Genomic DNA, 27,848 nt, shown 5'->3' on the forward strand with positions numbered 1-27,848 from the left:
TGTAACTTTGGTCACTAAATGTTTTCCCCCTCCTCGAGACTCCTCACTTCCTTCATTCCTCTTGCTTATCTACCTTCACCTTATCTGTCTTCTGCTCTTTCCCTCTCTTCCTTCCTTCCTCCCTCCTTCCATCCTCTTCTTTCCTCACTCACTCCCTTCCTCCTTTTTTCTCTTCCTTCCTCCTTCCATTCTTTATACGATATAAAATTCAATGAGGGTGAAACACACAAAATCTGGCAAAGCTGCCTTGCACCAACCTGGCCTGCCCATAGAATAGCAGCCACTTTGAGACACATAAACCTGGTCTGAACATATTGCATCACAAAGATTTGCAAAGATCACATTTGCAAAAAGGAACATTTCTTGTAGTAAATACATTTTATAAACAATTTAAAAGTAAAAATCCCCCCCAAATAATAAAAAAGGTATTCTATAAATAAAAGAAATCCTTAAAAACCATTGTTAAGTATTACACCAGCAATAATTTATACTGTCACCATTTCAAACTATCATCAGAAATACGAATCTGTTGCCAAACATCAACATTTTGATCGCGTAACCATGAGGATGCCACAACGGTCGCTAAGTGTGAAAATGGTCGCTAAGTGTGAAAAATGGTCATCAGTCACTTTTTTCAATGCCATTGTAATTTTGGTCACTAAACAGCCATGTTCCTGACTTAACAACCACCATGATTCACTTAACGTGGCAATAAAAGGTCGCAAAATGAGGCAAAAATCATTTAACAAACGTCTCCCTTAGCAACAGAAATTGGGGGATCAATTCTGGTCGTAAGTCGAGGATTACCGGTAGCCAATTGCAAAAGGCAACTTTACTTGGAACAGGTGAGATTTTGCCCGGATCCCTTTCATGCCAACATCCCATCCTGTCCATGGGGAGAACTCCACAGGCGGACAAAAGCCCCAATCCCCTCTCAACCTCCAGCTGACTCTGCCATCCGCCATAACCACACATGCCCCTCAAAGGCAAAACTCAGGGGGCTGAATTCTACAGGGGGAGGAGTAAAGGGGGGATTTGAGGGGCAGCCCAAAGCACCATCTGTCTAAATTTGCATCAGGCAGGCAGTAACATTTTCATAGACCATGATCAGAGGAGCAGCTGATCCTATGGAGAGACTCCTCCTGCATTCAGTCCCAGGCCTACAAGTGGACGTACCCTTCCTTCCTTCCTTCTTTCACCTTCCTTCCCTCCCTCCCTCCCTCCCTCTTTCTTCCTTCTAGCCTTCCTTCCTTTCCATTCTTTCTCCTTCCTTCCTTCCTGTTGCCTATCTGCCTTCTGTCTTTCTGCACTTTAGATCTCTCTTCCTCCTTCCTTCCTCTTTCCATCCTTTCACCAAAAATCAGGATGTTTTATTAGCATCAGCATCATTCTGCTGAAAATGCCAGATTCTGTGGTACTTCTGGATGAGATTTAGAAAATTACAGAGACATGAGGAACCATTATATAATTTCACTTGGCAAAACTCTGATTAAAATAATAGCAACAAAATGTAAGGTTTTTTAATTTTAAAACTCTAGCAAAACATAGATTTATTTCCAGTTTAGTTAATTAATGCCATTATAAACAGGAATGCAATTGATTAAATAAAAATGACTTTTTCTTTTATTAAGAATACTTATTCTACACTAAACTAGAAAATATTTCATAGGCCCTTCAACAAGTTTGTTACAAATTTTCAGGATTGCATGCATTCTTGAAACTGATACCATGTAATGTTAAAAAGCAGATCACTAACTAAGTACACTAAAAACCATGTTTAATTATTTGCTACTTGAGGCCAATAGCAATGATGAAGAAATTTCTCTCATCCTCAGTGGCAATATTTTTAGGGCCAAAAAATAAAACTCTGTATATTGGATCTGTTGAATGGAGAAAGGCCTGCCCCCCCCTCCCCCAAATGAGATACCTTCCACGATAATAGGAGAGGAGAGCCTGGAGACAGCAATCACAAGGCAGAACGTAGCTAAGAGAATGGGGCAGCTAAGAGAATGGGGCGGGGGTTGGGAGAAGGCATGGGACTGGCTGGGGAAGGAGGGAGGGAGGGAGGGAGGGGGAGAACATGAGTGTGTGTATCCCTCCTTCCTTCAGCCCAACACTCTTGCTGGCATTCTGGCCAGACGAGAGGGACTGCAGAGGGTCTAGGGCAGCGAGCCATTCAATCAATGGGAAACTTGCCTCTTGGAAGGAATGACCCGGTTTGGCTCCCACTTTCAACAATCAAACAGAGAAGCGAAGAGGCAGGACAGACGAAGCGGGAGCCAAGCCGGGCTAGAGTGTTGGGCTGAAGGAAGGAGGGATACACACACTCGCGTTCTCCCCCTCCCACCCTCTCTCTCTCTCTCTCTCTCAAATGGCAAATCGCTGCTGGGAGCCCGGTCTCATTTGGGGGAGGGGGAGGAAGCAAGCCTTTTTCCATTTCAAGGAGCTGCCGCTCCTCCCCCCCACCTCTTAGAAGTCCAGCCAGCTGCCTGCCAAGCTCTCCACGGAGACTAGTATCCAGCCGGATTTCTTGAATCCCCGCGTGTGTGCGCAAGGCAGCTAGGCAGGCTCTGCTTGGGAGGACCAGGTTTTGGAGGGCATAGCATGGTCATCTCAAGCGAAGCTCCCCTCCCCCGCAAACTGCATTGCCCACACGCGCGGGGATTCAAAGTATCCAGCCGGATTTCTTGAATCCCCGCGTGTGTGCGCAAGGCAGCTAGGCAGGCTCTGCTTGGGAGGACCAGGCTATGGAGGGCATAGCATGGTCATCTCAAGCGAAGCTCCCCTCCCCCGCAAACTGCATTGCCCACACGCGCGGGGATTCAAAGTATCCAGCCGGATTTCTTGAATCCCCCGCGTGTGTGCGCAAGGCAGCTAGGCAGGCTCTGCTTGGGAGGACCAGGCTATGGAGGGCATAGCATGGTCATCTCAAGCGAAGCTCCCCTCCCCCGCAAACTGCATTGCCCACACGCGCGGGGATTCAAAGTATCCAGCCGGATTTCTTGAATCCCCCGCGTGTGTGCGCAAGGCAGCTAGGCAGGCTCTGCTTGGGAGGACCAGGCTATGGAGGGCATAGCATGGTCATCTCAAGCGAAGCTCCCCTCCCCCGCAAACTGCATTGCCCACACGCGCGGGGATTCAAAGTATCCAGCCGGATTTCTTGAATCCACGTGCATGTGGGCAACGCAGCTAGGCGGGCGGGCAACCCGCTTGCTGACACGCTGGACGCGGCAGGGCAGGGGCCCGCGGCCGGGAGCGGCTTCTGGCGGCTACCGGGCGGCGATCTCACACCATCCGCTCGCGGCTCTTAATACTCACCAGTCAGCGCAGCTGCAACCTCTTTCGTCTTTTGGTGAAAGGAAATGGAGACTCGCGCAGACGTGCTGAAAATTTCCAATCCCAGCCAGCTCACTGATTGGCTGGAGTCCAGGCCAATCCAATCAGTGAGCGGGCAGGCTGGGCTGGCTTAAATTTGTAGGTAGGTAAAAGCACACTTTTTTTGGCGCTCGCAGCTCCCGCCCATCAGCTGCTAGCTTGCTGGGCTGGCTCATCGGTAGGATAGAGAACAAAACGATGAGCCAGCCCAGCAAGCTAGCAGCTGATGGGCGGGAGCTGCGAGCGCCAAAAAAAGCGTGCCTTTTAAAAAGGCGGGCGGGACGCGGGAAAATGCGTTGGAAGGCGGGTGTGTCCCGCCAAAAGCGGGACGTCTGGTCACCTTAACATATGTGCAAGGGGAACCTTTACCTTCACCTTACCCACTCTGGACTACAAAAATACAGATGGCCATTAGAAGGAAACAAAGGAGCTTCAACTCAAATGTATTGTTTTAATTTACCAAAAAAAGGAGACAGCTGCCACAGCAAATATTCCAAATTTAATGGATCAGGCTTTCACCTCTTCCTAAGCAGACCATATCTGAGAAGAACAAAACCCTTTTCTGCTTAGCTGGATCTCATTATTGCCAAATATTTGCTCACTTTATTCTGTCTAGACTTTTATTTAAAACCAAAATGAAATTAAGATCAGACATTAAAATTAACCCCTCAAATGTGTCCTTTCGTAATAGGCTTTTTAAGATACATTTTTATTTGGCCTTAAGAAAAACTTGACTCAGAAGATAATAGTCTCATTTTCTAAAGAAAGCACACTTAGAAATGTTGAATTGTTCCAGCATTTATTAAACAGACTCCTTCTGTGCAATTTTGAAGCCTGGGATTTTTCATTACAAAATCCATTTAGAATTGTTTCCAGAGATGAAGATGTTTTAGTATATTAAATAATTAAAAAGAAACAACAATAACAATGATGTTATTCTATGTGAAATGCTTGTCTTTAATTAAAAATGCATATTATTCCCACGAAGCAGCAGCATCCTACCAGCTCTGGAACTCATGCCAATTAATAGAATCTATTTTTGCTTTTGTTATATTTTTCCTGGCATGAACTTTTAATGCAAGATTTGCTAGGGATTGCATTCTTTTTTATTATCTCTGTCTTCCATTTAGAAAGCATTGTCCAGAACACCAGACATTTATACTGATACAGATGTTTATACTGTAGTAACATTTCAATTGCTATTAACAATAACATTTAGGCTTATATACCACCCCATAGCACTTTATAGCACTGTCTGCATGGTTTATAATATAGAAGCATTATTTGCATATTTCCCCCAACATTCTGGGTCCTCATTTTACCCATCTTGGAAGGATGGAAGGCCGAGTCAACCTTGAGTCAGTGAGATTTGAACTACTGAACTGTAGCTAACAGTCACCTGAAGTAGCCTGCAGTACTGCACTCTAACCACTGCACCACCTCGGCTCATAAGACTAAAACCTGAAAATTGGGACAGGTTACAAAACCTGTGAAACATGTAAATAAATAATACATACACAGACACAAACACAAATGCAAACAATATCATGAACAGCATAAGCCAGCTATTTAATAAGAGAGTACGCCATTGGTTTCCATAAATATAGAAACAAATAGCAGGTTTGTGTATAATGCATGGGGCGGGGGGAGATTTACATATCATATATGTATTGTAAGATTCCAAAATGAGCCAATTTGTCCACATTTTTACATAGGGACCTGTAGGAGTTAACCTGGAGAGCACTTTCTATAATGCCTTCATTACACTGCCATTCCATAGTTTAATGAGTTAATTTTGAGATAAAGGTTTATAACTTAGTTTTATACTACAGTAGATGTGGGTTTTATGAGTTTTATCAGTCTGGCAAGATAGAGCCAGCTATTACAAGATAGCTAATCAATGGCGCCAGATAAATGAGGGGCGGAGGGGAGCTGGAAGATAATGTAAATACCACTGGGAACTTTACTCAGTAGATATTTTACCATGCACTACTTTTCACTGTTACATTTGGAATTGCTTACCCTGTATTTGATACTAAAAAATGTGCATGATGTCTTTCAAAAAATCTTTGCCTCAAATGATATATTTTTTTAAAAAAAACTTGCTTTAGCCACATTTGCTAAATCTTTAACTAAAATCATGAAATACCTAAACAATTTTTCAGAAGGACATATTCCATGACAAATTACAGCATGTAGTTCTGTAATTCCTTACTCTGTACAGATGGACATGTCATGTTGAACTAACTAATTATTAATTAATTAATTAATTAATTAATTAAAAGATTTCTATTTTTCCACTTCCTTTCTAGTCTAGTCTATTTTATTTTAATATTTTTTACTTTCTTTTTAATATTTTATTTTATTTATCAGATATATACACCATCCATCTCCCTATCCAAGTGATTCTGGATGGTTTACAGGTTAGAACCAAAAAACCGTATTTAAAAAGACATGGTTAAAAATAGCTAAAAACAGAGTTAAAAACAAGGGTCTGGATAACCCTAAACAGGGTTACTGGATGACAGTCTACAGCAGTTTCACTGCTTTTACTACTGCTAGGCAGCTCTTGATAGTGGCTTTGAACAAATATTTTTATATATAAATACAGTACTTATTTTGGTAAATGTTAATAAATATATTTAGAAATTAAGAGATGATAGATAAATAGATGGATGGATGGATGGATGGATGGATGGATGGATGGATGGATGGATGGGCGGGCAGATTAGACAGATAGATAGAAGATAGACAGACAGACAGATGGACACAATCCCCAGTGTTTGTGTTAACATTTACCACAATAAGTACAGTATGTCATTGAGTAACACTAACATTGTAGTAATTGGGTTGTCCCTTGGAGATTTATTTATGTATTTTGGATAGAGCATTCCACATCAGGCACTAAAACAGAGAAGCCATTATAATAATTTTGCAAGCATCTCCAATATTATTGGAGAAATGGTAATCTTGTCCCACAATCTGACTTCATTATATTTCTCACTGTAACAGATGTAGAATTCTGTCACTGACAGTATAGCCGACATATGCTCCAAGCTGATATCTTCACTGTTTTTCATTTAGAAACCAACTTTTCCTTCTCTGTTTTATGACAATTCTTTCAAGCGGTCAGGATTCCCAGGCCCTGCCAAGTACATTATGTTTCATAGATGTAGTATTATTGTGGGTTTTTTTTCCACTTTTGGATGATACTAACGGAAGGTCCCTATTTTTTTTTTAATAGGTAAAGAAAACAAGCTTGAAAGGCAAACAATGAAATGGATTGGACAGTACTAACATTTTCTAGAAGGAATTAAATTTGGATTTGCTGATAAAATATACTTGTAAAATCAAAAAGAGACCAATGGTTGAAAAGGCTGCCCAGAACTCTTCTTCTCACTTAGGAATTGGGGATCAAGAAATTAATTTCTTCTCCCAACCCTGTCTCTGAATTTCAAATATGAACACATCTGCAGTTATAATAATAGACACAAAGAATGTCCAGTAAAAATAATTGCCTGGAATAAATAACCTAACTAGCACAGCCTTTGAACTATGGTGCTGGAGAAGATTCCTGTGAGTCCCTTGGACTGCAAGGCAATCAAACTGGCCAGTTCTAGAGGAGATGAACCCTGACTGCTCTTTAGAAGGCCAGCTCCTTTTTTTGATATATATAAAGTTTTTTATTTTTTCATTTTCATAACATATAACCACATGTATACTATTACATAGCCAACATTGTATTGTATTATTAAATGTTTACATCAATTCATCTTACCATCAACTCCCAAAAACAATTATTGGCTCTTCTGCTCTCCATACTCCATATTTGTACCTTATCCATCACTTTCTTCTCCCTCTCTCCTCCCCCTCCCTACCTCCTTTCTTCCCTCTGTCACCCTTCTCTTCTCTACTTCCCCTTCCTCTCTCCTTCTCCTCTCTCCCCTTTCCACTGCTCCTTTCTCTTCTCCTCTCTCCCCCCACCCTCTCTCCTGTCCCTCTCTTCTTCCCTTTACCTCTCTTCTCTACTTCACACTCTTCATCTAATTTACTTGGTGTATTTCAGCTTCTGAGCAAGCTGTTGATGGTATTTATAATTCCTTTTCAATATACATATTTAATTTTAACATATATCTTCCTCTTTCTTTTTTTTAAAAGAGAGAACAAAAAGGTATACCTAGTCATTATATTTTTAAAAAACCCACCCACCCCTGCCTAATTTTGGCCAAGATGTAGACCTGGTTACAATTCCCAGCTACTCTCATCATTATGTTTATATAATTATACATCCTTACACTTGTAATTCTGTCTTTAAATCTCAATAGTTTCCCATTGTAAATATATTTCATGTTCCCCCTCCATTTTCCATATCTTGGTTTAGATTACCCTTAATTGTCTATAAATGGCAATCCTTACTGTTCAATGTTCATTACAATTCCCTTAGTCTACTATACAAACGGTACACATCTCACTTTGTTCATCATCTTAAAAGTTCTATATATGTCCATGTTTCATATATTTTAACCCATGCTTAATTATCCTTTTATTGTCATATTCAATCAATTAGCAACTCAGTTTAATTATCAGGTATAAAAGTGAATCACAAACCTCTGCTTTACAATCTACCCATATCAGTTTCATATTTGTCTATATTCCATATGTTTTACCTTTATTTAATTATCTTTCCATTATCATATTCAATCAGTTAGCAACTCCATTTTATTGTCATATTTAGGAATAAACTCCTTATCTTAGCTTTATATTTTCCCATATAATAATTTCTAGTTGGCTGATTTTTTCCTAGTAAGTCTTTTGCCCCACTTCTCCATTCCTGCCTTCTCTCTTTTCTTTGTTTTGACATGTCTACCCTCTTCAATTTTCCCCAAGCCTCCGTCAAAAAGATCTTTTATATTTCCCTTTGTTGGGGCGTATCCTCCTATTTCAATTTTCCTTATGACACTGTCAACCTCCAAAATATATTTCGTCTGCTTTTTATTCCCTTTTGTTGGGACAGATCCCCCCTTTACAATTTTCCCTATACCATTGCCAAGCCTTATGGAGTTCTTGGTCTGCTTTTTATTTCCCACCGTTCATACCCCTTCATTGTCCCTCCCCCCTTCTTCCTTCCCTTCTTCCTTAAATACCTGCTTCTCTGAATTCAGAATTCTATTTAGGCTTGATTTTAATGATTTATGCATTTTTTAAAATAATTTCATGTAGTTCTTCAAATTCCCACTTTTCCATAATGTCCAGTCCCAAAGTTACACCAAAGTTAGTTATACAATTCTTATTTCAGAGTTCTGGTCCACCTTAAATTTATCTGCTTCTGCTGCTGTGGGAAAGAGAGACAGGAGCCATCTTGGTCTTTTGTTCTTCCTTAATGTCCAGTTCCAAAATTGCAGTTAGTTATACCTACCTTATTTTGATATTCTGGTCTACGTTAAATTTAGTTAATTCAACTACTGTGAAAACGGAAGAGAAGCTGGAGCCATCTTGATCTTTTGCAGACAAAAAAAGAGAAAAAAAGACTTCGTATTTCCCCAGTTCTTGATTTTGTTATTATTTTTTCCTTGGTACTTTCTGCTTCTCGTTGATTATAATTGCTCAAAATATATTAATTGGAACAAACTTGCATACAGCCACATTTCGGTATGTTTCTCTTCCCTCCTGCTTTTCCAAGTTCTGATTTATGGCAGTTGGTTAATTAAAATTTCCCACACAGGCAAGATTAGGTTATCAGTTGTCAGTAAGGAGATGGTGTTTTGTTCTTGATCTTTCTCCCTTGTTGCATTCCAGTTCTCATTAATTGGAGTAGCTTAAGATATGTTAGTTAAAAGACACTCAGACAAAGCAAATCTTCATGCTCCTAGACTCCTTTAAAAACACAAACTTTTCAAGTCCAAAACCAAATTTAAAGTTTTGTTTAAGTGAGTTGTGTTTAAGTGGGTTTGTCACTTCTCTTCTTTCTCCTTTCTGTCAAAATTATTTCAAGCAAATAGCACTCTTTGGAGCTAGTGATTCAACCCTCCATTTTCCCCTTCTTCTTCTTTTTTTTTTTTTTTTTGCAAAAATCCCGATCTGTCCATCAATATTATTTATGCTCCCAAGGTTCTTTGCCTTTTCAAAATTCTGATTTTTAACTGTGGGTTAATAGATCTGACCAGGCTTTCATCTTGACTCTGCACACTCCTGTTCAGCTGCTTTGGCCTGGAGCCAGCTCTTGTGCAGCATGTTGCCATGCTGCCACCCCGGTTCCGATTCAGAGGGCAAATCTCTGACCTATGAGGAACCTGTTGCACTCCCTCTGGGTCTGATGAGACACTGCCCCTTCTTCACCACCCCCCAGGGGGGGTCTGATCCAAAAACAGATCTCGGAGACAGTTTGTCAGACAGGGTTCATGTGAGACTCTTCTGAGCTCACATCCCCCACGTCTGTCCAGCTGGAGAACTTCAGATCGACTCAGAAGTCCAGATCCTGAAGATGAAACTCAAGCACTTTGGCCACCTAATGAGAAGGAAGGGCTCACGGGAGAAGAGCCTAATGGTGGGAAAGATTGAGGGCAAAAGAAGAACGGGATGACAGAGAAGGAGGTCGCTGGATGGAGTCACTGAAGCAGTAGGTGTGAGCTTAAATGGACTCCAAAGGATGATAGAGAACAGGAAGGCCTGGAGGAACGTTGTCCATGGGGCGCAATGGGTCGGACATGACTTTGCAGCTAACAACAAAGCACATCCTATTTCTCCTGAAGTTAGATTTGTGTCCCATACTCCTTTTATAAACACACCATTAGGCTAAACAGCATAAACTCTAGACATTATGCTGAGTAACTCTATTCCCTGGCCCTTGTCTTTTAAAATCCCAGTTAGCTGCCTCATTGTTAGCTTCATTATTCATCTGCTAATTTTTTCATTGGTTGATTGATGAAATTAAAAGGGTGTGATTAATCATAGCAATGTTTTGGTCATCATCAAAATGTTAACCATATTAGGAGTCGACCTGAAATAAATTTCCTTGGTTAAAATGCCAATAACAGACATAGCATGAAGATGTTCAGATAAGGCCGTGATGGCGAACCTAAGGCACGCGTGCCACAGGTGGCACACAAAGCCATATTTGCTGACACACCAGCTGTCAGTTCCAGCGTGCATGTGTGCCCTGGCCAACTGATTTTTTGCCCTTCCGGAGTGCCAGGGGAGGCCATTTTTGCCCTCCACAGGCTTCAGGAAAGCCTCTGGAGCCTGGGGAGGGGTCCTGTACGCATGTGCGCGCAGGGGGTTGCACATGCATGCATGGGGGGTCGCATGCACATACACAGTGGGCGGGGAGGATTGAATTGGTTTGGGCACTCAGACGCAATTTTGGCATGCCCTAAGAAAAAGGTTCACCATCACTGAGATAAGGTAAGAAACCCAAGCAATAACAATTACTAAAGGAATTCCTTGCTCTCGTGGATGTCAGTCTGTTAACATGTACTATATACATTTTTGCAGCGAACTCAATCAGAAAAAAAATGCTCAGTTTTCTTGAAAATTGCAGCATCTGGTTTGCAAAAGTGAATAAATACGTAGCGCCCTCTCTGATGGCACAGGAGCCGTCGCCCAAGTTCAGCTCTTCTTGTTCATGCACGTGCGTCTCCTGCCACCCAGCTGATCTTTAGGTCTCTGCCATGCATGCACAGGGGGTGCATTCAGAGGGCGTGTGTGCATGCGCAGAGTGGGGCACATGGGTGGGGGGCAAGGCGCATGCGCAAAGGACAAACACGCATTGCATTTTGGGGGTTTGGCCGCACATACGTGCATTGGGCACTCGGTTCGGAAAAGGTCAGCCATGACTGCCCTAAGTGCTGTTGAAGAGAGACAGATTTTGTATTTAGTTCAACTTGTGAACTTAATTCTTTCCTAATTAGGGATTTTGGTTCCATTCCTTTGTAGGTGTAAAAGCATCTTGGTGAGGAATTATTTAAGATGAGAAATGACTGGCAGGAAAATATTTCATGATATTGTTTTTTTTTTAAATCTAAAGAAAGAAATACATACACGAGTAACCTACTGTATATATCTTGACTATTAAAATCAACAAAGGCAAATTAGTCTGTTGTTCTGACTGGTAAATGTTTTAAAAATATAAAGAATGCAGAGGCTGGGACACCATCTTGAACTCTTTGGAGAAAAAGCAAAATATAACTCCACTAAGCCATGCAGATTAATGTACTGTACCCTTTTGTTTGTATGCTGTAAAAATGTCAGGCTCTAAGTATCTTTTGTATGTTGTGTTAGTCTGCCATCTACTGGTATAGATCAGAGATCCTTTATCTATATTTGTAAGGGGTAGCAGAGGGATGGAGGTAGGGGGCAAATCCATTTTAAAAACTCTGATTTAAATGTTCGTTTTGAAAAGTTCTATATGCCACTGGTTGACTCTCCTTTCTGCTTGTTAAAAGGTTCATATTTAGTGTTTAAAGATCTCACAAGTTCTAGATGTTAAACTTTGGAAAGATGTTATATAAGCAATATTGATGAAACTTAAAATCAGAAAGTGCTGTTATCTAACCTGGCCAATGCAGTTTTTGATGTTTTCTAATCCCATGCTTTGTAGATTTTAATCTACATTTTAATAACTGGAAAACAGTATGCTTCTGAAAACTAATCCCTTGTAGTACATAGTTCTTCTTTAAACAGCACCCCGTGATGAAACTGATAGTTGTAAATACCTGTTCCAGTTTAGACAATTTATTTGTGAATGTTAGAAGCAGATTTATTGTATTTATATGTAGGATTAAACTTTGACTTGAGATTTCAACTGAAAAAGATAGGGAACAGATACTGTATGTACATTATAAAGGAGAATGCAGTGAAAAGAATGTATTCATCATTTACTCCTATTTTCCAGTCCAATTTATTAAACACCTCTATTTATTGCTATTCTAGCCCACAAATTTTCTTATTTACAATGGAAGGCATTAAAAGAAATATATTTAAAATGCAGCCAGTGTAAACTATTTTAAAAATTTATCAATATCCTAAATAGAAAAGAGATTAAAATTATAAATGGATACTTAATAAATAATTTATTTAACAAGTATTATTACAGCTGTATCCCGTTTAAAAACTAGGAACACAAATTGCAAATACCTTGGGGATCATTCAGTGTTGTCTATATTTTGAAATTTCTACATTGAGTTAGTACAACCTTAGAAAGATTAAATATGCAAATGCTTATCAAACTGGCCTTTGAATGTTGGATATCACATGGTTAAAAGTAGGCTGGACAGGACAGGAAGGAGCGAGTGCAAGAGGGAAAACTAAATTGTGTTTGACTTAAAGTAACATTAATTAAAATTCAATTCATAATGTTTATTACTCTACTTTTGAAAAATGAAAATAATATTAATTGTAAAAATGCCATTCCAACTATTTGAAAAATGGCTTTATATACTGAGCTGTCTTCAAGACCCCTCATTTTCATTAAAATGATTAAAGTAAGGTTACACCATCATACCTCAAGTTTCGGCTCCTTTGTACTTGTGCCTGGCATCATGACACACGTATGCAACCATTCTGTGAGTATAGGAAATGTTTGTGACCACGTAACTTTATGGTAGCCTTTCTATAAACGCCTTTTTTCTGTGCCTAGTATTGTTTTATAAAGGAGGGGATTGGAACAATAATCTTTATAACGCTTCCTTTCTCGTATAATTCAGCAAGCCTTTAATTCTTGAATATCTATGGGTTTATTGTGTAAAGGAGACTTAAAATGTATTAATTTTAGATGACTAATGCTGGGTACAAGATATGAAGCCCTCAAGCCAGGGGTGAAATTCAGCAGGTTCTGACACATTCTGGAGAATCAGTAGTGGAAATTTTGAGTAGTTCGGAGAACCAGCAAATACCACCTCTGGCTGGCCCCAGAATGGGGTGGAAATGGAGATTTTGCAGCATCCTTCCCCCAGAGTGGGGCAGGAATGGGGATTTTGCAGTATCCTTTCCCTGCGGTGCCCACCAAGCCACGCCCACAGAACTGGTAGTAAAAATGTGAATTTTACCACTGCCTCAAGCAGCATGTTTTGTTCTCAGCAGTGACATGCGGTGAGGTCTATGGCTGGTGAGGCAGCAATTTTTTTTATACTTGTGGACTTCAACTCCCAGAATTCCACAGCCAGGCATGCTCAGTTCCGATTTAAAGCGACAGCATTTGTTTTTCTCCTTTGCTAAATAAGTTTCCTTCTTTCTTTTTCTTTTTCTTCTCCCTTCCCCTCATTCCTTCCTCTCTCCCTCCCTCCCCCTTCTCTCAAACACACACACACACACACACACAAAGTTGCACCAGGATTCAGAAAATTTAGGTTTTCCTCCTCAGCCCATGTTAGCAATACCACTAGCAGCATTTTGGCTGGCAGGTGTAAGTAGAAGTGGAAATTCATTCTACTGAAAACATTGTTTTTGCTTATGATTGGATAATTAAAATTTCAGAAGGCATAGTATTAGAGTGTTACATAATGCATAAACTAAAGAACTGTCTCAATATGCTCCCTCCCTCCTCTCTCAAACACACACACACACACACACACACACAAAGTTGCACCAGGAGGATGAAGTTTGAATTCCTCCCCCTCCCTCCGACCTACACGTACCTTTTCCAGCTGTTTCAGAGAGGATTTCAACTCTGCTCTTGCCTGCCATCATGAAAAGAAAAAAAATGTAAAAGGAAAAAGGTAAGAGCTGAGGTCAGGCTGAGCTAGTTGCTGCCAGAGTCACCATGGATGATTTTTCTTAGTGCTTAACTGTTTAAAAAAGCTTCTAAAAAAGCACCCTCTATAGGAGGAGGCAAGAGAACGATGTGCCTCATCTACGTCAGGAATTTTTCGGCTTTTAACCCTTGCTTAACTCTGCTCAAGTGATCATAAAAAGTCAGACTAGATGAGGCATGTCATTCTCCTGCCGCCTCCTGTAGAGGGGACTTTTTTAGAGGCTTTTTTAAACAGTTAAGCACTAAGCAGAGTCATCCATGGTGACTCTGGCAGCAACTAGCTCAGTCTGACCTCATCTCTTGCCTTTTTCCTTTTACATTTTTTTTCTTTTCATGATGACAGTGGTGAGGCTCTGCCTCCCCTGACTGCAGGTCCCTGGTTCTCAGTTACCAGTTACTGGAATATCCAGAAATTTGTAGAAACAACAAAATCTTGAGATATCTTGTGGGTCATTTATTGTACTACTTGATTTGAGATAGTGAAGGCTTTTAACAGATGCATGAAACATTATGCTTTGGTGCAGGTACATAAAGACGTGCATGTTTACAATAGATTGTACATAAGAAAATAAATCTGTAAAAATAGACTTGTGACAATTTTATTAAAATATTGTGATAGTTACATTAAAGTATTAACTATTTACTGGTTCATTTCAATAAAGAGTAAAGGTAAAGCTTCCCCTTTATGTGCTCGTCGTTCCCAACTCTAGGGGGCAATGCTCATCTCCGTTTCAAAGCCAAAGAGCCAGCGCTGTCCGAAGACATCTCCGTGGTCATGTGGCCGGCATGACCAAATGCCAAAGGCGCACCTTCCCACTCAAAAGTGGTTCCTATTTTTCTACTTGCATTTTTACATGTTTCAAACTGTTAGGTTGGCAGTAGGTGGGACAAGAAATGGGAGCTCACTCTATTACGTGGTGCTAGGGATTCGAACCACCAAACTGCTGACCTTTCTGATTGGCAAGCTCAGCGCCTTAGCCACTGAGCCACTGTGTCCCCCTAGTTACATTAAAGTATTAAGTATTTACTGGTTCGTTTCAATAAACAGCAATGATAAAGCAAATATTTTTAATGAACAAATTAACACTGCTTACCAAATTATAGGCTAGACTCTAACAATGATTTGCAAAGTATGGTCTCGGAACCCTTAGTGGTCTCCAAGATACCTTTTAAAGGTTCCATTTATTTATTCCAAATAAATATATAAGCTATAGTCACTATGCTTTTTTTGTTTTGTTTTGTTTTGAAGATCATACTAAGGATCATATTAAAACAGCATGACTGCCATATGCCTTACCTTCCCAAAGTAGCACCTATAGATTTGGCTCTCCTTCTCCTGTTCTTACTGCATGGCATCTGACAGAATTTAGCCATGATTTAGCCATGAAAATACTTCTCTGCCAGTAATATTGAACAACTGTAACTGTATCATGCTGTGAGGCTAGAATGTCAATAAACAAGGACAAAATAAATGCTATTCTTTCTTGTCATCGATCATTCAGGATAACGTTGAAGAAATACATGGTAACTAGCCTGTATAGATTGAAATAGATTCAAAACAGACTAGCTTTCCTACAAAACCTCAGATAAGATTTGAGTATAAGATTATTTTCCATTTGACTGATTCTAGACCTGGACAAGATTTACACAACTGTTTAATATGTAAAATAGCAAATTGCTCCAACACATCTTCCTTATGCGCTTTTCCCTGTGCACATGTGCGCACATATGCGTGCGCATACCCATGTGCATGCAAGTCAATTTTGACTTCTTGACCAGAGGTGGTATTCTACTGGTTCGGACCAGATCACCTGAACTGGTAGCGGAAATCGTGAGTGCCTCCGCGCCTGGCTCCATGGCATCCCATTTAGGCACTTTTTTTGCCAAATGCATGCTGGAAGGATCTACATATGTGCAGAGGTGGTACGTGCAAGAGAAGTGCATGCTCACATTTGCGAACCAGTAGGGAAGGTAAGTGTATACCATCTCTGTCCTTCAGAGCTGCCTGGACTGCAGTTTTCTTGGCAAGTTTCTGGACGTGGTTTGCCCTTGCTTGCTTCTTAGATTTGAGAGGCAGGGACTGGTCCAAGCTCACCAAGCTGGTTTTGTCCCTAAGGCAGGATTAGAACTCATGATCTGGTTTCTAGCTTGATGCTTAGCCACTACACCAAGCTGGTTCTTGTCCCTCTAGTATTCTTCCCCTCCCCCACTCCCAACTGATTTTACAATAAGGTTTTGTTTTCTTTAAAAACAATTGGAAGAAGATATGTAGAGTAATGCTCAGAGACAAACTGGCTTAATAGCAATAGCACTTAGACTTATATACCACTTCATACTGCTTTTACAGCACTCTCTAAGCGGTTTACAGCATCTTGCCCCCAACAATCTGGTTCCTCATTTTACAGACCTTGGAAGGATGGAAGGCTGAGTCAACCTTGAGCCTGGCGAGATTCGATCTGCCAAACTGCTGGCAGCCGGTGATCAGCAGAAGTAGCCTGCACTCTAACCACTGTGCCACCAAGACTTAAATGAGTCTTATTTAACCCTATTGAGAATTCCCCAACAAGGATAACCAAATAATTGAGAATTCTTGCTATGTCCTCATTCAATTAAGTTAGCAAAATTTGGATCCCACTTAAATGAGAAAGACATGTTGATAGGTTGACTTAATGTTTGATTGTTTTTAAATATGAATGTAAGGGATATCTTTCTCCAGTCAAAACTTTCAAGGTGGGGATTCCAGTGAAACAAGCATGGTGTATTTCCAAATGTTTCTCCTGTTTTTAGTAAGAGCCTACATTTTCTATATTATATATTATATTACAAAAAAACCACCTAGCATTTTAATACCATGCATAAAATAGGTATATCCTGTTAACAGGTATAACCTGTTATTGGGAGCTTAAACCACTAGATGGGAGTAAAAGCTCTCATTTTTCGGACATCCTCCAAGTTCAGAATTATTCTGTAGTTCAGTTTCTGCTTTCTTTGTCTTAATAAACAGCATATCCATAGCATAGCATATTGTGCTTAAATGGCAAATTGTTAAAATCAATTATATAACTGTCAAAAATATTATTGTTTACATAACTGTCAAAAAAGAGTGACAATTCAATTTTCTTAAGCATTTCTTTCAATTGTGTTAATAGCAATAGCACTTAGACTTATATACTGCTTTACAGTGCTTTACAGCCCTCTCTAAGCAGTTTACAGAGTCAGCATATTTTGCCCCCAACAATTTGGATCCTCATTTTACCCACCTTGGAAGGATGGAAGGTTGAGTCAACAACTTGAGCCTGGTGAGATTTGAACCACCAAATTGCAGGCAGGCGGCAGGCAGCAGAAGTAGCCTGCAGTACTGCACTCTAACCATTACACCACAATTAAGCACTCTTTGCCATGAGTTTGTTATAACTTGAGTTTTACCAGTTAGGTGATTGTAGGATTTCTATGAATTAAAAATATGATAATAGAGAAATAAAAAATATATTTGCTGCATAGTAAAAGAAGAAATATTCTGATCTGTTTCACTTTTGATAGTTCAAATGATAGAGCTAGAGTAGAAGGAAGGTAATTTCCCAACTTTTTCCAAGGTAAGAAAATAGATCTAGCTGGGACATTTTGGGTGTACCTTTGTGAATTGCAATACCCATTTCTCTCTCTGCCATTTTCTCAGATGAATTCTTATGTTCCAAGATGAAACTGAACATTAATTCCTGATGTGGATTAATAATACAAATTGAACCTCAATTTCTCCTAAACTATGGCATACATCCATTTGTGAGGCGGAATCATTTGTGCCATATCTTGATTAAATTTCTGAAATATAGCAAGAATGCAGAATACAGATATATGTTGAAATTAAAACATATGAAGTGGGAATTCCACACTTTACAATTCAATTCCACATTTATGTACAAGGTATAAAAATAGTTGGTAATTTTTATCCCATTCCAAATTATGTTGATGTAACCTTGAAGGAAAGTCTTGCAATGAAAGAGAAGTGACACAGGTATCTAAAGCTGTTAATATGTTTGTGGTCTGGATTATTTGTCTTTTGAACGAAATTCTAAATTAGTCTAATGGCATCTCGGGAAACTGCACAGCATAAACTTGATGTTCTACAGCCAAGTCCATCATCACTTCTTGGAATTTATGTGGGTTTACTCCTCTTTGCTAATAAATAGCAGTCTTCAAAAGTTATTTGATGAACATTGGCGTGTAAGAAATCTTGGTAGCATGGAGTGGTTATTTAATTTTCTCACCTACGTACAACCGCAGAAAAACGTATAATGGAAATTTTATGAATTGTTCATTAAGCACATTTATATGGTTACTGGCATCACAAAAACCAACCCCAAAACTGGAGGACTGGAAGCAAGAAGAGCTGTGTTTGAATTTACCAGCTCACAATTATAGCAGTTGGAACTCCTGAGTGGAAAGTGAGAATTTTATAGCCACCAGGGGGAGACCTTGAGGCAAGGCTTTGTTCCCTTGCACCTAAGTCCTGTGCTTTCCATAACTATTGTGTTGTATGTAAGGGGTATAATAAGGGGAGGGAGATATTGAGCTACAGCATAGGATCTGAGGGGAAGTTGGGCTCGTTCAGCAACAGGCATCTCCTTCTCTGCATGTCGAGGAGTATGGGAGCTACCAGAACACTCCACCCTCAGCTGCAGATCTTCATTAGTTTACTGGTAGGAAATGTTCCTTCATGTTATTGGACTCTGTAATAATAGCTCATTCTTATTAGTAATAATTCTGACAATAACAATTTGGCAGGAATGTTTTATAGTAATACGTCATTTAATCACATCATTGAATCAGTTGAGGTAACATTTATACAAAGAGAAAATTACAAATGTTATCTACATCGTAAACACTTTTACAAAATTGTTATAAAAGAACCATTTATGGAAGCTAAACAATAATGCTAGTAATGGTAGTAAACAAGAATTAGATTTACTCACACACTCCCACAAATTGGAACACAAGCTAATTTCCGCCTTGTGAATAAACAAGATCTAAAAATGCTTGAGGCTTTTGGAGCATTTTGAAAACGATTATATGGCAGTGATGGAGACAGTGGAAGTAGTGTTAGCCAACAAATATACATTCAAAAGTGAAACAATAAGCAAGGAATACACTTAATGTTTAGCAAACTAGTAAAAATAATGGAGTACAACATGGTCCACGGGCTTCATGATAGTAAAATCAACAGTAACTGTGAATACAGTAATTATAATTCATATATCTGTTCAGTCTTTGATATTATTTGCTATAATATAAATACTACGATCCCTTTTTTCATGCATCTTAATTTTGTTTTTCATCCCATTAGCAAAGAACTAATCTGAATGCTTCTCTCTTGTATACGATGTTTCCTCATCAGGAACAGACCAAATTATAGAATTTTAACTGTTCTTAACCTGCTATTAGATGTCTTTTACATGACACTGATGTAAAATAGTGGTGATAAAACCTTCATGTCTAAAATGAGCCATGGTATTTCCAGACATTTGTAATGACTATACAGGTGTATTGTTGTTGAATGATAGGAATGAACAAAAGGTTAGTTGAAAAACAGCAATCCAACTAAAAGGATTTGTTTTCATGTAAATAACTTGCCTTGGATGAAATGCTGTAATATTTGAGATTCTGTTTCATAAAAAGCTGAAAACTTTTTAAAGGAAGGAAGGAAGGAAGGAAGGAAGGAAGGAAGAAAGGAAGGAAGGAAGGAAGTGCAATTAGTTCATGTGTCACCTTCATCAGACTGAATTCATTAAATGACCATTTTTTACACTTATGACCATTGCAGCATCCCAATGGTCATGTGATCAAAATTCAGACACTTAGTAATTGACTCAAATTTATGACAGTGGCAGTGTTCCAGGGTCACTTAATCATCTTTTGCAACCTTTCTGACAAGCAAAGTCAATGAGGAAGCGAAATTCACTTAACAGCTGTGTTACCAACTTAACAACTACTATGATTCACTTAACAACTGTGGCAAAAAGGTCATAAAATGAGGCAAAATCCACTTAACAACTGTCTCGCTTAGCAGCAGAAATTTTGACCTCCTTTGTGGTGGTAAGTTGAAGACTACCTGTATTTTTAAAAAGGAGCATGGCGACTCAGCATTCACTATCTGAATTGTATGCATTTGTTAGTTTTATTGTTAATTTTTCCTGTGTTTTAACTTTGTGAACTGCCCAGAGGCTCTCGGGTGGTATTTAAATAAATAAATAAATAAATACACAAATAAAATTCTGCCGTCTTCCCATATTTGAAGTGTCATATTTATCTCACAGTCCTTTCATTAACTGAATGCTAGTATATGAATGCTTATATATAAATAGTAGGGGAAAGTGTGGTTTGCGCTTGATGTAAACTGAGCTGAATCAGCAGATTAAATATTGATAAATATGAGAGCATGAACTTTTGGAAACTATTAAAAACCTAGTTGTTTTCCCAAGCCTTTGGTTGGGTGGTTGTAGAGGACTTTCCAATTCAGTTTTGCTTGGCTTACTTTGGGCGTTTCTTCCTCTGATTGGCTTGGTTCACACACACACACAGAGAGAGAGAGAGAGAGAGAGAGAGAGAGAGAGAGAGGGAGGGGGAGGGAGGGAGAGGGAGAGGGAGAGATTGTTTTTCTTTTGTCTGTAAGTCGCCCAGAGATGTCAAGGAGTCAGGCAGGCTCAAAAATCAGACAAAATAAATAAATAATAAGTAATTCTTGCTCTTCTGAAAGAAAATGTTTTACTGAAGAATGAAGTCATACTATAATACTTAAGAACCTTTTGATGTTTATTATGGCAGGCTCTTTTAGCAGAAGGATGGCATGATTTGGATAACACGGATTATGATTGCTGGCCCTTGGAGAAACCGGATGAGTATAACATGCTGGATTGTGGAGGTACGGTTCTTTTTTTTTTTAACAGGGTAAAGCAAACAAACAACGAACAAATGAAAAATAGACTGCAAATACAATTAGGGAAACAGCTCACTTCTATCTTTTATCTGGCTGCAGATTGCAGGCATCAGCAAGAAAAACTAATTCTAGGTAAAATATACTTAGGGCAGTAAATATCATCACATGAGAGAATTACTGGTGCATACTTTCTCGACACTCTGATATATTATGAAAAACTGAACAAACAAAGGGATCTATCTGAAACTTGTTCTGTGTGCCCTTAAAAAAATAAAAGGGGCAGACACATTCATTCTAAGAAATACTGCATTAGAGAAATACCTGTTGCCTTGCTATCTTTAGTTAAAACCTTTACACTGTGTTCACCTTTCCTATAGAAGTCTTACTTCAATGTTTCTCTGCTACTAACACACTATGTAGGAATAACACACATTTCTTTCTCAATAACTATATGTGGAGGCATCTGGGAGCCATTTTGGTGTTGAGAGATTCCTTCTGAAGGTTCTTTGCTATTTCAAAGGACATATCTGCAGAGGTGGGTTGCTGCCGGTTCGGCTCGAATTGGTCGAACCACTAGTAGCGGCATCAGGAGGCTCTGCCTACCCGTCTGGACCAGGGGTGGGTTGCTACCGACATTACTATTAGTTTGGCATGCAAATTTTTTTGCACGCATGCCAAATGCACACCAAACATACGCATTTGCACCTAGAAAGGTCTGCGCATGCGTACATTAGAAAAGGGGGGAAATGCAATTTTTGAAATGAAGATTGTTCTGTGCATGCACAACACCAAAAATAAAGTTGGCGGCACCGCCGATAGAACTGGTTCGGGGGTGTTGCAGGCCGAGTTACTACCTACTCAGCCGAACCAGGTCTAAACCGGTAGGAACCCACCTCCATCCTGCATGCTTCTGTGCATGTGCAGAAGCGTCGCACAAGCAAGCATCTGTGTGAGTGCACCCAAACCAGTAGTTAAAAAAAACTGGCAACCCACCTCTGCACATCTGACATTGAAATGTTATCGGTTTTCTGAAGAAGAAGAAGAAGAAAAAATAAATTTACCACTCCTCTCAAGTACATGAGGGTTCACCGACAAAAGGGCGAACAACAAAACCGCGCCTGACTAAACCGCGGTGACAAAACTGCACGTTCTAAAGCGCTCCGACGAATCAGCGCTGAATCTCGCCGACAACAGCACGGCAACAGAAGCGCGCTGTAAAACTAACCCTAACCCTAAACGTAACCCTAACCCTAAACCTAACCCTAAACCTAACCCTAAACCTAACCCTAACCCTAAACCTAAACCTAAACCTAAACCTAAACCTAAACCTAAACCTAAACCTAAACCTAAACCTAAACCTAAACCTAAACCTAAACCTAAACCTAAACCTAAACCTTACCTTAAGTTAAATCGGCTTTCTGTCGACGCGCTGTTGTAAAGCGCCCTTCTGTCTCCGCGCTGTTGTCACCGCGCTGTTGTCGGTGCATTGATGACATCGCGGTTTTAGCGATGCGGTTTTGTCGGTGTGCTTTTGTCGTGAGCTCTTTTGTCGGGTCACGGTACATGAGATCATTGGAGAATGTGAGGCACACCTTTAGAACAATACAAACATGGAGAATGCTTCTATTAGAAAGAGTTAAAGCATCCATGTATATGCACAGATACTCAGGGAAAATCTGTGAGGCTGTACTGTCCCAAGCTTTTGCAAAATATGGCTGCTTTTAAGCCTGGAGGAAGAGGGGTGCTTAGTTTCTGCTACTATATTTTGCAAAATGCTCCTTTCAAATGCTTTGCATTGTTTTGCCTATCCACCCACCTATCCAACCGTCTACCCATCCCAATTTCACCATATCAAAACTGCAAACCGTGAGCAATCATTCCTTCTCTTGAGGAAATTTAAGAGAATTGAGGAATGTGTAACCATGGCAATTGATAAGAATTATTTAATGCATCACTCTCGATAGAAGAAGATACTAATTTATGGAAAAATGCATGAAGATCATAGTGAAGTCTTGCCCACATAAGACAGACATTGTCATTCAGTCATTCCAAACTCTTTCTGAATCAATGGACATCATTTCACAAACCGTCTAACAGTGAGTGCCTCTTTGAATTCTTGGAAGTGTAAACATGCATCAGTAGGTAACCCGTATTCTTTCAGCCTGTTTTCTCAAAACTTTAAGATCTTCTCCAATAATTCTTCTTTTCCATGATATATTCAAAATATCTCAACTCTAACTTCATTAATATTACTTCTAATATTCGTACCAGGATTGTACTAAATATATTAGATAAGAAATAGTTATAACTTCAGTGATACTATTTTAATTCTGGTTCTACAGTAAGTAGTTGTTCTTTCGTATTCTGCCTAGGATCATTAAAGAATTCCAGGCAGAAAGAAATAATGGAGAATCTGGGATTAGCAAATTGACAATCCGTATGATTATTATGGATTATTATAGTCAGGCAGATGTTTAAAATGGATCTGGCATTTTTATCAACCTATTGAGCTCTTCTCAAGGATCTCAGAGAGCAGATATTATTTATTGTTATCATTCAGTCACACCATTTATTGTTATTAGGGTTCATTGCACAGACAACCAGATATTTAGACTGAAATTTGCATTTATCCATCTATCAAGTCCTTCCCAAGAACCTGGAATAGGCAGATGTTTTTGTTTGATGGTGTTAAAGTTATCACAATAGATTAGATTATTATTATTATATGTGGCTAATCTTTGGTGGGATTCACAGCCTATTGTTATGTCAGGTGTGTTGTGGGCCAAGTGCCTGTCAGTCTGAATTCTGAAGTCCCACAAGATCTTGACTTTCTCATTCTCTAAAACCTTCTGAACCTGATGTTCCCAATGGTTTTTGCTGTACTCAAATCCAAACTTTTGGCACAATTTCCAGTGAATGATCTTAGCAACGCGATCATGGCATTGTAGGTAGTCAGTTTGAGAAATTTTGCTGCCCCCGCTTTTCAAGTCGTCGACTGTCTCATCTTTCTCATTACAGAGGCGACATTTGCTGTTGGTGGTAACATGTTGAATTTTTGCCTTCATGTAATTTGTGGCTAAGGCTTGTTCTTGAGCTGCCAAAATAAAGCCTTCTGTTTCTTTTTTCAGTGCTCCTGATCTTAACCAGTTCCAAGTTAGCTTTTGGTCAGCTTTGCCATCAATACTTTTCAAGTATTGGCTATGCATAGCTTTGTTTTTCCAATTTTCAGCTCACTTCTCAATTACTTCTTTCTTATATTCAGCTTTTGACTTAGTTGTCTTTAAAAGGCCTCCTTTATTTACTTCCTTAATCATTGGTTCTTCACTTTTCTGGATGTAATAATTCAAGCTGTGTTTTTCTTCTTCCACAGTCTGTTTTACTTGTAGGAGTCCTCGGCCACCCTCTTCTCTTGGTAGATATAATCGGTCAACATCACTTTTAGGGTGCAAAGCATGATTCATTGTCATAAGCTTCCTTGTTTTTCTGTCCAAATTGTCCAACTCCATCTGGGTCCAGTCAATTATTCCTGCAGAGTATTGAATCACAGGTATAGCCCAAGTATTTATGGCTTTTATGATGTTTCCTCCATTCAATTTGGACTTTAATATCTTGCGAATTCATCGAATGTACTTGGCTGAAGTTAATTCCTTGACTTTATTATGCATTAAGTCAGACGCCTCTAAAATCCCCAAGTACTTGTAGCCTTCTTCTGGTTTTACTGCCTTTATCATTTCTTCATTCTCAAGTATTCCATCATCTTCTATGACCTTGCCTGCTTTGGTTGCCATTGTTGCACATTTGTCAATTCCAAACTGCATACCAATCTCTTGGCTAAATTCTTTTGTGCTTTCAATTAATAAATTCAGTTCAGCTTTTGTTTTACCAAACAGCTTCAAATCATCCATATACACCAAGTGCAAAATTTTCAGTCCTTTCTTTGCAAGTCCGTATCCATAGTTCATCTTCTTCAAAATGATTTATTATTATTGTTGTTGTTGTTGTTGTTGTTGTTATTATTATTATTATTATTATTATTATTATGTAATTGTATCACAGCGGCCAGTTGTTTCACTGGATTTGGCATTGGTTACTAGTCGGGCCCCACCCAGGGGCCTAGGACATCGTAACATATTTTCGTAATATGCGTGCAGATCCAAGCAGTGTGGCTTTTTGCATTTGACTGATGGTGATTTTGTCAATTTTTAACTGTTTTAAATGTAATTCCAGTGCTTTTGGAATAGCACCCAATGTGCCAATTACCACTGCTTATTATTACCTATTATTATTATTATTATTATTATTATTATTATTATTATTATTATTATTATGTTTCTGAGAGATCAGCTTTTTCTTGGCTAAGTTATATCAAAAGCAGGACCTATTAGTCTGTACAAATTTCCCCCCCTTTCAGTTTACATCATCTCAAATGCAAGAAACTAAAAGCAGAAATGAAAACCATCTTAGTGACACAAATATGTTAACCTGATGTTCACATGCTACTCAAAAGAATCTGGATAAGCCATTATCACTTATGGCCAATATTATTGTTTGGATTAGTTACTTTAGTCTCAGGTTTAAAGACACTGAAATGTTAATTGAGTTTTGAACTATGCCTAGAGATGAACCCCTTATTTCTAGGTCTAGAGATGGCTTGGGTCCATAGGCCTCCAGAAAAGATAATAAGTGGAGAATCCTTTGATGTCATCTACTCTGTCTTTGCTTCTGATTACTTCTACCATTATGCTGTGGAAAACGGGATCTTCGCCCACAGGTTAGCATTTATAGATAAAGTTGAAGTCATTTATGCTTCTGCTTCAGGAAATATATAAGGTAGTGGAAGATGTATATGTTACTGTTTTAATGAATAGTTGAGGCAATAGAATAATGATGTGTGTTCATTAGACACCATTTTCCAAATATTTGTTTGGAATTGAAACAATCCTCATTTTTACAAACAAACAATACCAATTATTTTCTCAATGATGGACAGATTTCCTCCAAACAACTGTAAATGTAGTCTTCTGACATATAAACCTGTCTTTTCTGACAAAAAGGAGTAAAGTTTGGCTTTCATCAGCATTTGTCTCTATGTTAGGGCTCTACATATTTTGAAAATTATTTAGAAATACTTCAGAGCTCCTGTAAGTAAAAACGGCATCTACTATTTCTTAAAGTACCCTGATTTTTTTTATACTACACAGATAGTGTCATCTTTTTTTTATCCTCATAAAAAAGCCATAATAAAATTGGATTGTATTAATGAATAGCGGGCAGACATTGTGTTGCATGTGATATAAAGGATTTTTTTAAAATACAGGATTATGTTTGAATGCTCATGGTTTTTTTTTAAAATAGCAGAATTTTGCATATATGTATATAAAATTTCTTATTTATCAAGGGCCCTTTTTTACATTTCTTGCAATACTGATGGTAGAATGCATAATAATGCAGTTCTCATTGGCTCCACTTTGTTTGCAGTTGCCATATAATGCCTTTTCATTCATTTAACCTTTCCGTCCCCTCCCTTCCCTTCCCCTTTCCCCATCTGAACAGAATAAATGGGATGTTCAGCTGGTGTTTTTTACTGTAACAACAAGAAGACATTGCTCTTCACTTGAAACCAAAATCATATTTCATATTTTATGCTCCAGGATTTTTTACCAGTTCCTTTTTACACTCTTGAAATGGTTTTTAAGCCGTTTGAGATGAGATTTTTTTCTTTCCTGGCAGCTTTTAACTTCCTTGCAACTTATTTCTGGCACACAAATGTTTTCAAAGAATTTGTTTCTATATTCATCCTTTCTTGTACTAATACGAAGTTGTGTGTGTGCTGCTTAAAACAAGTTAGTGGAATGGCATGATAAATTTCAATGAAATCTTTGCCCATGTAATAATGTTATTTTTGAAGTGATGCAAAGGATGCTAAGAAGTTTTGTGAGGAACAAGAATGTCCTCCCAACTGGAAAGAAGCTAATGGAGAAAACTGTTGTGTTCATCATGCGAACATTCATTCCTGTCCATTGGCTTTCATGGTTAGTATTTCATGACAATTTTATTTAATATGTTTGTGTTGTATTGTTGGATAAACTCCCCCACCCCCCATCTCAAATGCAATAGCCATTTGGAGAAGGATAATAAAAGCAAGAAACAGTACTGAACCAAAAAGATATTTTCCATCTGAGGTGTAAAACAATATGGTCCTTCCTCATTCCACATTCATTGAGCCTATTAACACTGCCAACTGAATTTTAAACAACACTGTTGAACAAGAGAGGATTACCCTTTGTGTAGGTGAACCCACAACTTTAACATCTGCAGAGCAAGCTATGTAGCCCTCAGTGCCTGCCATGTGAGAGAATCATCTCACTATATCTAATAGTAGGCCCTGGTAAAATGTGATGGGCAAATGTTATCATTCTTTGCAGGCCTCCCTTTTGCTTATTGAGCCATCTTCCTGTTCATTAAATGTGTCAAAAATAAAAGAAGAATACTGCTGGAAAGTGTTAAATTAAATTAAACACAAATAAATAAGAAGATACTATAGAAGTGCCATTGTTAATAGTCACAGTCAAAGGGGGGGGACATCAATTCTTGAATTTAGAATTTTGATTTAGATTGTGAGAATAATAAAATTGTTAAAATATAGTTAGGAAGGGGAAATCAATTATATTATGTGTATGGTAGAAAGTATATTGCCCTGATGACACAGTTGTTAGAGTGCAGTATTGTAAGCAAATTCTGTCCATTGCCAGGAGTTTGATCCTGACCAACTCAAGATTGACTCAGTCTTCCATC

At 38.8% G+C, this 27,848-nt stretch overlaps 1 protein-coding gene across 1 annotated transcript in view; it reads left to right on the forward strand.

Annotated features, from left to right (window-relative positions):
* Nucleotides 1-27,848, forward strand: part of LOC116506170 — a 112,979-nt gene that overhangs the window by 23,313 nt on the left and 61,818 nt on the right. Inside the window, exons 3-5 of the mRNA XM_032213822.1 lie at nucleotides 20,942-21,038; nucleotides 25,692-25,824; nucleotides 26,962-27,085. Coding sequence (XP_032069713.1) covers nucleotides 20,942-21,038; nucleotides 25,692-25,824; nucleotides 26,962-27,085 — 354 coding nt within the window. The remainder of the gene's footprint in view (nucleotides 1-20,941; nucleotides 21,039-25,691; nucleotides 25,825-26,961; nucleotides 27,086-27,848) is intronic.

Source organism: Thamnophis elegans, chromosome 3, assembly GCF_009769535.1.
Source record: "Thamnophis elegans isolate rThaEle1 chromosome 3, rThaEle1.pri, whole genome shotgun sequence".
NCBI classification, from domain to species: Eukaryota; Metazoa; Chordata; class Lepidosauria; order Squamata; family Colubridae; genus Thamnophis; species Thamnophis elegans.